This window comes from Apis dorsata, unplaced genomic scaffold, assembly GCF_000469605.1.
Source record: "Apis dorsata unplaced genomic scaffold, Apis dorsata 1.3 scaffold_117, whole genome shotgun sequence".
Lineage (NCBI taxonomy): Eukaryota > Metazoa > Arthropoda > Insecta > Hymenoptera > Apidae > Apis > Apis dorsata.
The window spans coordinates 255,034-264,106 of NW_006263411.1; the positions used below are offsets into that span (position 1 = coordinate 255,034).

Consider the following 9,073-nt stretch of genomic DNA (forward strand, 5'->3'; position numbering starts at 1 on the left):
AATATTAAAAATTATATACATAAAATAATTATATCTATATATTAAAACATAGAATGATGCAATCTTAAAATAAAATTGATAAAAATTAATAAAAAATGAAAACATGATGCAAGTTAATATGTTATAATATATAAATAATATATATTTAAATTAAGTGCTAAAATAGATATAATATATAAATCATAAAAATTCCAAAAAAATATAAATTATTTTTATATTATATTATATTTATTTGATATAATTAAAATGTATCATTAAAAAAATTTAATATTTTTGTAATTATTTGCACGATCATTTCATTCATATTACTTACCAAATATTTTTAGTGACACAGTGAAAAACAATATTTTATCTTGCATAATTATTCACTTTCATTGAAATTTCATAAAAAAAAAAAAAAAAAAAAAAAAAAAAAAAAAAAAAAAAAAAAAAAAAAAAAAAAAAAAAAAAAAAAAAAGATCAATCATGACTATCAGACTAGATTAAAATTTTGTTTATAGCATGATTGTTTTACATGAAATACATGATAATTTCGAAAACAAGTATTTACTTATGATAACTATTTACATTTTTAATTTAATATTTCATTAATAACATCGAAATAATAAATTTTAGTTAACTATATATGTTACTATTTATATAATTTAGCAATAATTACAACCAGTTAATTAATATAAAATAATTAATATAAAAAAAGGACAAAAACAAAAACTCGCAGATTTTAAGCTAAATTCTAAAAACAATATAAATATTTACCTTTATTATCGAAACATGTTTATAATAAAACATGCAATTGTTTTTCACATGAAATTAATAAATCGCATATTATTCTTAAAAATAAAATATAATTAGAATGGCACAGTGAACATTAGATATGATCTTTATGTATGAACAGAATATAACGTAATCTCCATATTAATTTCGAAAAATTATCAAATTTTCAAGAAATTAGTTTGCATTATTTCGTTTGAAATATTAAGACTCTACACACGTTTTTGCAGGTTTTAATCATTTAATAAAAAATTGTTTGAATGAAAAATTTGTAAATTTTTTTTTTGCAAAATACCTGCATGTAGAGCAGGTTTATTACGTTATATTATAATATTTGGTTGAAAAAATAATAAACTAATAATACACATATTATGTAATTTAAATATATACAAATATATACTTTAATACTGTAGAATAGGAAATGAAAATTACTTAATGCTTAATCTTATATTGATTCAAAGCATACGTCAGTTCAGTTTGATTAAAAAATTGTATACATTTATGAGAAATAGAAAAAATTGAAATTATAAGAATCGATCATTGTCCACATTCTTATTTGAAGACTAGTTGTACCAAACAAAATCAATTATACATATAAAATTATATTCATAACTTATACACAAATTATATCCTTAAATTAAACGTAAAATTAAATTTTTTTTAATTCTATCTTCTGCTAATTTTATTAAAAAATTAATACAATATCAGTCTCAGTTCTACTCGGTGCCATCCAAAAATAAATTAACTTTCTTTGTATGTTAAGTGTTTCTTCTTGTAGAAAATTAACTAATTAATAATTATAATAGTAAAATCGAAGTGCTATTGTGTGTGTGGCCTTCTTATTAAAGAGAATAATTCTTATTAACTTATCTTATTGATAAAAGCTCTTATACAATATGTACTGTAATATGCAAAGGAATATGGAAGTGAAGAAAACTTTATATTTATCTCATGCATGTTCGATTTATTCAAAGAGGATTTGCATGTGTACAACAGAAGATTCATACACTGTGTCAGAAACAAAATTTATTACGTATGAACATTTTGAAATTATATTCGATTTCCTGTGAAATTTTTAAACAAACTATAGTAAAATATTAGGAATTCTTGACACGTGCACTTAACCCTCATTGGACAGCAAAGCATCTATTTTAATAATTGATTTTCAACTCTGCTTTCTTGGAATCTTCTGCGTGAATCAGTACACGCGGTGAGAACATACGGTGTTAGTTGTTTTGTGCAGGGAAACATTCTGCACTTCTTTACGACTACACACACAACATACACACGAATTCTCAATACAAACTAACCTACTCTTAACTTCAAAACTTATAAATGTTCAGTTTCTTGCCACCCTCTCTATTAAACTTCTTCATCATACATTGTGACTTTCAAATATAGCTAAATAAGTAATTCAGAACTAATAACGCATTCATCATTTTCTTTGACAAAATCCTAGTGCTGGAACTAATCGTACCAATTGCCTGTTTAGGAAAGATTATAAGTCTTTTCTCAAAAACCTTTAGTAAAATAGTTGCAAAGGTTTTCTTATATATCTTAAGAATAACATTATCCATATTTTGTAATAACACTAAAATCTAGTGTTTATACGTAAAATGAATTTAACAAATGAAATCTGAAATAATGTATTCCTTACTTTAAAGTGTTCAGAACTTACTAAAAAATTAAATTGTTTATAACAATCGAAGCAGTACATCAGTTTTTTATCATTAAAACAGAAAACTTAGTACTAGTAGTAACGCGATAATTCGACGATGTTATACGTTCAAAAACGAAGTCAAGGTACAATGATATAATCTGACCTAATAATTTCTTTCGTCATTAAAATCATGATTGCAAATTAAAACGATGCGCCATTGGTTGTCCAAAGGGAGACTACATTCTAAATAATCATAACACTATATTAATAGATCGTTAGTCTTGTTTTAATCTTTGATATCTTTCCAGTATAGAAACACCTCATTGAACAAGCAATTGACACGAGAAAATTTTATTTCTTATACTATATAAGTTACGAGTAAATCGATAAAGCAAATATTTTGGTAGATCTACTTGGAGTCTGTCTCCATTTTGATCTCCTCTGCTTTTTTATCTTTTTTCGAAGCCTCGCTATCTGTTCCTTCTCCGTTACTATTGTCACGTCTTCGTTTCCTACCATATCGGCCCTTATATTTAGGTGGTGGAAGTTGTTCCATACCCAAAACTTTATGAATTTGACGAAATGCAACCAACCGCAGAGCATGTTGTGCCGAAGCAGTTATATCTTCTCTTTGTTGAGCTGTCATATTGCCTATCGCATCAACTGGTTCTTTTTCACATGGATCAGATAATCCTATAGAAATATATTATTTGTAATCATTTATTTTTCTTACAAATCATTTGTAAAATTTTATATAAATATAGTCAGATTGCCAATCATCTATGTAATATTGTGAAGAATACCATTAAGATACAAAAATCGAAATACTCGATTTTTAGAATCTGGATGGATTTCACAATATACTCAGTCTCGTCATCTGAATCATCATTTTATTTCAAAATATTTAAAAAAATCAAATATTTTTATTGCTTATATTAATTTCGTTGCAAATTAATTATACCTGGACTGCCTGGAAGCAATATTCCTCCAGCAACACATTCCAAAAGTCTTCTTAAAGCTTCACCTGGACTAAGAGGTCCTCCAGCAGTGCTAATTACTTTCTCAGTTAACAGTTCTAGCGCCTGAAAATTTAATAATCTCTTATTTTTATTTCTTTGCTTTTTGAAATGTTAAAAATTTATTTTATTTTATTTCAAATAAATTAAATTAAGATATTTGCATAATAGAAAGTTATTCCATACTAACCCATGGGTTTAATGGTCCCCAAGTGGGTACACGGTTACAAAGATCACGCATTATGCGAATAACCATTACACAGCTCTGCAGTGAAGTTGCTCTAGCCTGTTAAATACGATTAGTATTTCAATATGATAACAATAATAACCACATTAAAGTCTCAATATCTTCTGGAGATGTGACGCCCTAAACTACTTTTAATTTGCTTTGTGTGGGCTTTAGCTATCCTCCCAGCCTCGTGCCTATAGCTCCTAAATATTAGCCCATATCAAAATTATCGGGTGTTTATATTAAGTATTTCCTGAACAATTAATACCTAACATAATATTTAAAAAAAAGTGCAATGTATTAGAAAAATTGTACACTTGTTAAACTGCCAAATATAACTATTAAACTTATAACTAAAAAACACCCGATATACTTATGACACCACTGTGTGTTTGTGCTTGTCTGTCTTTTAATATATTAATTAAGTGCTCACAATGCACATTCTATAGAAAATATGAAATAAAGTACATATTTTTAAAGAATAATATACTAACTTTAAAAACTTCTAAGACAGACCTAGAACAGACTCAGTCTAGGCTACAATGCATTAAGATTAATCCAGAATAATGAATAAGCTTTAATCATAAGCATCATAAAGTAGTTTAGTGCATTATAAACAAAAATAAAACTACATCCTTTGAAGAGAAATTACGCAATTTTATAAGATTGTCTGCAAATAGTTTCCTATTATTCTGGATGTTGATGATTTGAAGTAAAGCAAATGTAAATGCTTTTGATGTGCATCAATATTTAAATGCTACAATTCACACTTACATAATGCTTAAACTTCTTGCCTGAAACTATCTGATTGCACATTCGATGTTTTTTGTTTTTGAAAGTATGCTATATATATGTATATGTATATACATATATGTATTTTTTGCTTTCTTTTTTTTATTCAAATTTTGTTGATAATTACATATTGCCACTACCATCCACTTATAGTAACTAATATACAGATTATAAACAATTGCTTTATAAAGATTTTCAACACTTCTTATAAAATATTAAATGGATAAAGTGGATTGGCAAACCTATAAAATTAAAACATCAAACGTAATCAAATAAACGTTTCAGACAAAATCATATCAACAAGAAGATAGATGGTAATAAAAATAAAATTGTCACAAGGCTGGAAGTTCTAAGACTGCTCTTTTTTGCGGACAGAGAGAGAGGACAACTTGCACGCGTTCACGTATTAGGAAAAAATAACAGAAAAAGTCATTAGTGCCAACAATTTGACACTGACAATTCGAGATCTTGAACTGAGAGTTGATTGATTCAAACCTGAAACCACTTGGCATGCCTGAGTGCAGCTAAAGCCTCCAAACACTTAGCCTTGGGAAGTACATCTGGTGGATCTGGTTTCGTCACAGCGGGCGTCGCGGGCGTTGTTTGCGGTTGAGCAGCTCCCTGTTGCTGCTGTCCAGCATTATCTGAGATTCCAACAAAGAAAGCACAACACGCTTAGACAACACTTAGAGTGTTTGATCATGCCCAACTTGGGTTTTCCCTCTATATATAACTATATTTTAACTCAAGTACATTAAACTTGAGGGCATAGCCTAAAACATTCTTATTAAAACAAAAATAAACCTAATCGAATGTAGTACACGACAATGATACATTACTCCTATTCATGAACGTCCTTTTCTTCGCATTATAAAAGAACGACCGATAATTCTTATTCATATTGACAGCATTACTTAAAAGTAAATGTTAAAGTAATACTATCAAAAGAATCATCGATTATGAATTGGAGTTAACTGCGCATTGTGCATTATGCGTACAGCATTCGACAATAGAGGGTTTTCTTCAAAATTATTAATGCATGATCAAAAAGTCCATAGTTTTAAGATTGCCTCAGCGTTGTTTCCTCATACCAAAAGCGTGTCCACGTTCGTACTAACACATATTCTCTTCTTTATGGAGACTCCAGCTTAACTATCAATTAAACTAAGAGTATACAACTACAATTAACTTAAAAGGAAGAAAAGTGACGTCTAATCGTATCAAGTTTACGCTCTCTCTTTTCCGTTAAAAAATGGCTGATATATTTCTATGTACGCTCTTACATTTTTTTATATTCATACTTTTAAAAGTTTAAATGATACACAGTCGTGGACACACTAAAATGCAGCTGTATCAAAAAGAAAAGGAAATTTTGTATGTTAGAGCGTATATACACTGGCAACCGTTGAAGTCCTTGGCTGCCCCTGCATCATCCTGGTGCTTAAAAAAATTTACAAAGAAGCTTTTGGGCCATGAAAAGAACAAACAAAATTCATAAACCACATATTCAAGAAAATAGCATGAAAATAAAAAGATATTTTTTATAAAATCTCTAAATTATCAGTTATCCTTTTCTTGGCCACTATCAAAATATAAAACGATCAAATCACCTGCAGCTACAGCTGGTTTAGGCGTTTCACGCATTAAAGGACTGGTAAGAGTTACGCTAACAGTCACACTGCCTCCTGAAACAGTTAATGCAGCTGATTCTGGATGCTTTCCAACATTATAAGTATCTTCTGGAGCTACGATTTTCAATTGTGCTGGAAGAATCTCAGCAACTTTGTTTAACAATGATCTGTAAAAAGAAAAATATTTATAAGTCACTTTATAAAAAATATTTAATATATATATGTATAAAGATATACATTTTTTCCAACTGACCGTGTTGGTTTTTCTGCACACAGAACAACAAGGCATACATGATTATCACCAGATAATAAAAGTCCTTTTGCCAAATTGCCGACACGCATTACACCTCTTAATATTCTTGAATCTTCTTTTTCTTTTTGGAATGAAAACAAATTACCATCACTACCATCTTCTTTTTGTGGTGTTGTTGTTTTCTTCTTATCAGAATCTTCTTTAATTTTTACTGGATCTGCATTTTGTTGTTGTTGTGGTTGTTGTTGTTGTGATTGTTGCTGTGAAGTTGTAGTTGGTGCTGTTGCTGAGGCATTAGTAGTTGGTGGTGCTGTTTTTTTGCCTACAATTATAAAGATATATATAATATAAAAATAAAAATAATTATAAACGCATAATAAAAGATAATAAAATAATAGAAAAAATAATTACCAGCTTCTGCTAATGTATCAGATACAAATTTCAATGCTTTTTCAGTATGAGAAACGATTTTTTGAACTGCCAGCAGTTCTTGTTCTTTAGGATAAATAGTTGTATGATGAGCTAATACATGCTTATCATCAGAAGAATCCGGCCTTCTTTGAGGTCCAGGAAACATCATCATCGGAGGTGGTCCTGGGAAAGGTCGTGGTATCGGTGGAGCTCCAGGCCCGCGTCCATAACGTCGATACCATTCATAATATTCACATTCTTCTTCATAACGTCGTCTTTCTTCCCAATACATCATTTCTTCATCCATCATTGGACCCATAGGTCCTAATTGATTAATTTCTTCTCTACGGCGTAGATATTCATCTCGCATTTGTTGCCTACGTAATTTTTCTTCTAGCATTTTTCTTTGTTTCAGACTTGGTTTCATATCAACAACTAAATCTGGATTAACTTTTTTCTTATAAGCAAATCTATGCCGCCTTCCTTTCATATGCATATCTTTGGCATTAGGATCATTAAATCTGCATTCACAAAGCTTACAATTAAAACTTATAATTTTTCCATCTTCTGATTTATTTTCCTCTATATATTCTTGACCAACTGGTTGAATATCTTTTTCATCAACAGCTGTTTCTTCTACAGTTTCCTCTGTTGCAGTTTCTTCAGATTTAATTTCCGCAGTTTGATTTTGATTTACAGTTCCCAAATTTCCAGCTTTAAATATACATAATATTATTAATAAATTTTCAATTTATTATAATATTTATATACAATTTAATTTAAAACTTTGTATTTATAAAAAAATTACTTACAAGCAACAAAGTTAATTTTAGGAGTAGCTGTTACTGTCGGTTTCTTAGCTCCTGCTGTTTTAGCTGCTGCTGCTGGTTTTGGATTTAAGACAGTTGGATCTGCACTTGGTATTGGTTTTCCAAGTTTAGTATGTAACTTAACGACCTTTTGATGTTTTGCTCCTCTAATATGAGCAGCATATGCATCATTTCCAGTACAAGTAACATCACAAAGTTCACAACGCAGACTGTTGCCTGCTCCACGTGCCGGTGGTTGTTGTGGTACTTTCAGAGAAGCTTCCTTCTTCTTATGCTTCTGACCCTCCAGATGTTCACGATATGTTTGAGGTCCAGCACAGCTGATCTTACAGACATCGCAATAGTGTAGTTGTTGAGGCTTAGGAGGCTGCTTGGGCCGCATTGCCTTCATTCCTCCCCCTCCAGTGCCAAATCCCTTCCGTCCGTAGCCCTGCCAACCTCCAGTCTTCTGGTTAGTTGAATTGCTGTTTGCACTCTGTTGGGCTACATACATAGTCGCAGCGCTATATAGCGCTGCGTCGTAGCCGGAATACGTTGTACTCGCCGTTTCTAAGGGAAATGAAATTGAAACCTCAAACTTTGGAGGAGTCAATCCTTTATATTCATGAAACAATTCTACTAACTTGTATCCATCAAAATGAATTCATTCTTTTGATGAAATTATCAAGTATATTGTATAATAATCAAAAAATCTTTATACGATATTAATTTTATAATTTTAAAAAAATTCAATTTTGCTAAACTTTTAAACCACATTATGATTTAAAATGTTAGCAAAATTTTATATATCATCCATATGTACAATTTGAACAGCCAGAGGATCAATTTCATGTTATTAGTGCCTACGTCACGGTTAGCAGGACATTTACATAGGATTTTCAATTTTGGCGAAAAATATTAACATATATGTACATATAATGATTTAATGAAAACTTACTATTTGTCGCTGTTGATGGTGTAGCAGCGGGTGTAGCAGGTGCTGTATATCCAGAAGAATATGTAGCACTTTGAGTAGGATTAGATTGTTGATAAGCTGTACTTGAAGCTTGGTATGTTTTAGCTTGTCCAGTAGTAGTAGCTTGTCTTGCTGTACCCGTGTAAGCACTAGTTGTACTATATGCAGGTTTTGCAGCTTGATAATGTGTCTCTGTAGTAGTATAAGTGGCTGCAGCAGCAGCAGGTTGTTGGTAGTAAGTTTTAGCTGCGTCGTATGTAGCTGCAGGAGCAGCACGTCCGTAACCGTAATCGTATGTTTGAGCCACAGTACCAGGATTAGCAGCTATAAAGAAAAACAGAATTAGATAGATTTTGTAAAATCCTTAACACATGAGAGTTGTATACTTAATAGAAAGAGAAGAAAAAGAAAATAAAATTAATTAAAATAAACTTACCAGCGTATGTTGTCCCAGTAGCAGCTGCAGCAGCGGCTGCTTGATAAGTTTCGTAACCTGTAGCTGCAGCGGCAGCAGGTCTTTGAGTG

General features: G+C 30.4%; 1 protein-coding gene across 1 annotated transcript in view; it reads right to left on the minus strand.

Moving 5' to 3' along the window:
- Nucleotides 1-1,714: 1,714 nt before the first annotated feature.
- LOC102672053 (zinc finger RNA-binding protein) overlaps nucleotides 1,715-9,073 on the minus strand; it is an 8,356-nt gene continuing 997 nt past the window's right edge. Inside the window, exons 3-12 of the mRNA XM_031509001.1 lie at nucleotides 8,985-9,073; nucleotides 8,531-8,872; nucleotides 7,576-8,142; nucleotides 6,764-7,477; nucleotides 6,353-6,674; nucleotides 6,079-6,266; nucleotides 4,964-5,112; nucleotides 3,638-3,733; nucleotides 3,393-3,513; nucleotides 1,715-3,124 (exon numbers count right to left, since the gene is read on the minus strand). The exon at nucleotides 8,985-9,073 is cut by the window's right edge and continues 45 nt beyond it. Coding sequence (XP_031364861.1) covers nucleotides 2,841-3,124; nucleotides 3,393-3,513; nucleotides 3,638-3,733; nucleotides 4,964-5,112; nucleotides 6,079-6,266; nucleotides 6,353-6,674; nucleotides 6,764-7,477; nucleotides 7,576-8,142; nucleotides 8,531-8,872; nucleotides 8,985-9,073 — 2,872 coding nt within the window. The 3' untranslated portion in view covers nucleotides 1,715-2,840. The remainder of the gene's footprint in view (nucleotides 3,125-3,392; nucleotides 3,514-3,637; nucleotides 3,734-4,963; nucleotides 5,113-6,078; nucleotides 6,267-6,352; nucleotides 6,675-6,763; nucleotides 7,478-7,575; nucleotides 8,143-8,530; nucleotides 8,873-8,984) is intronic.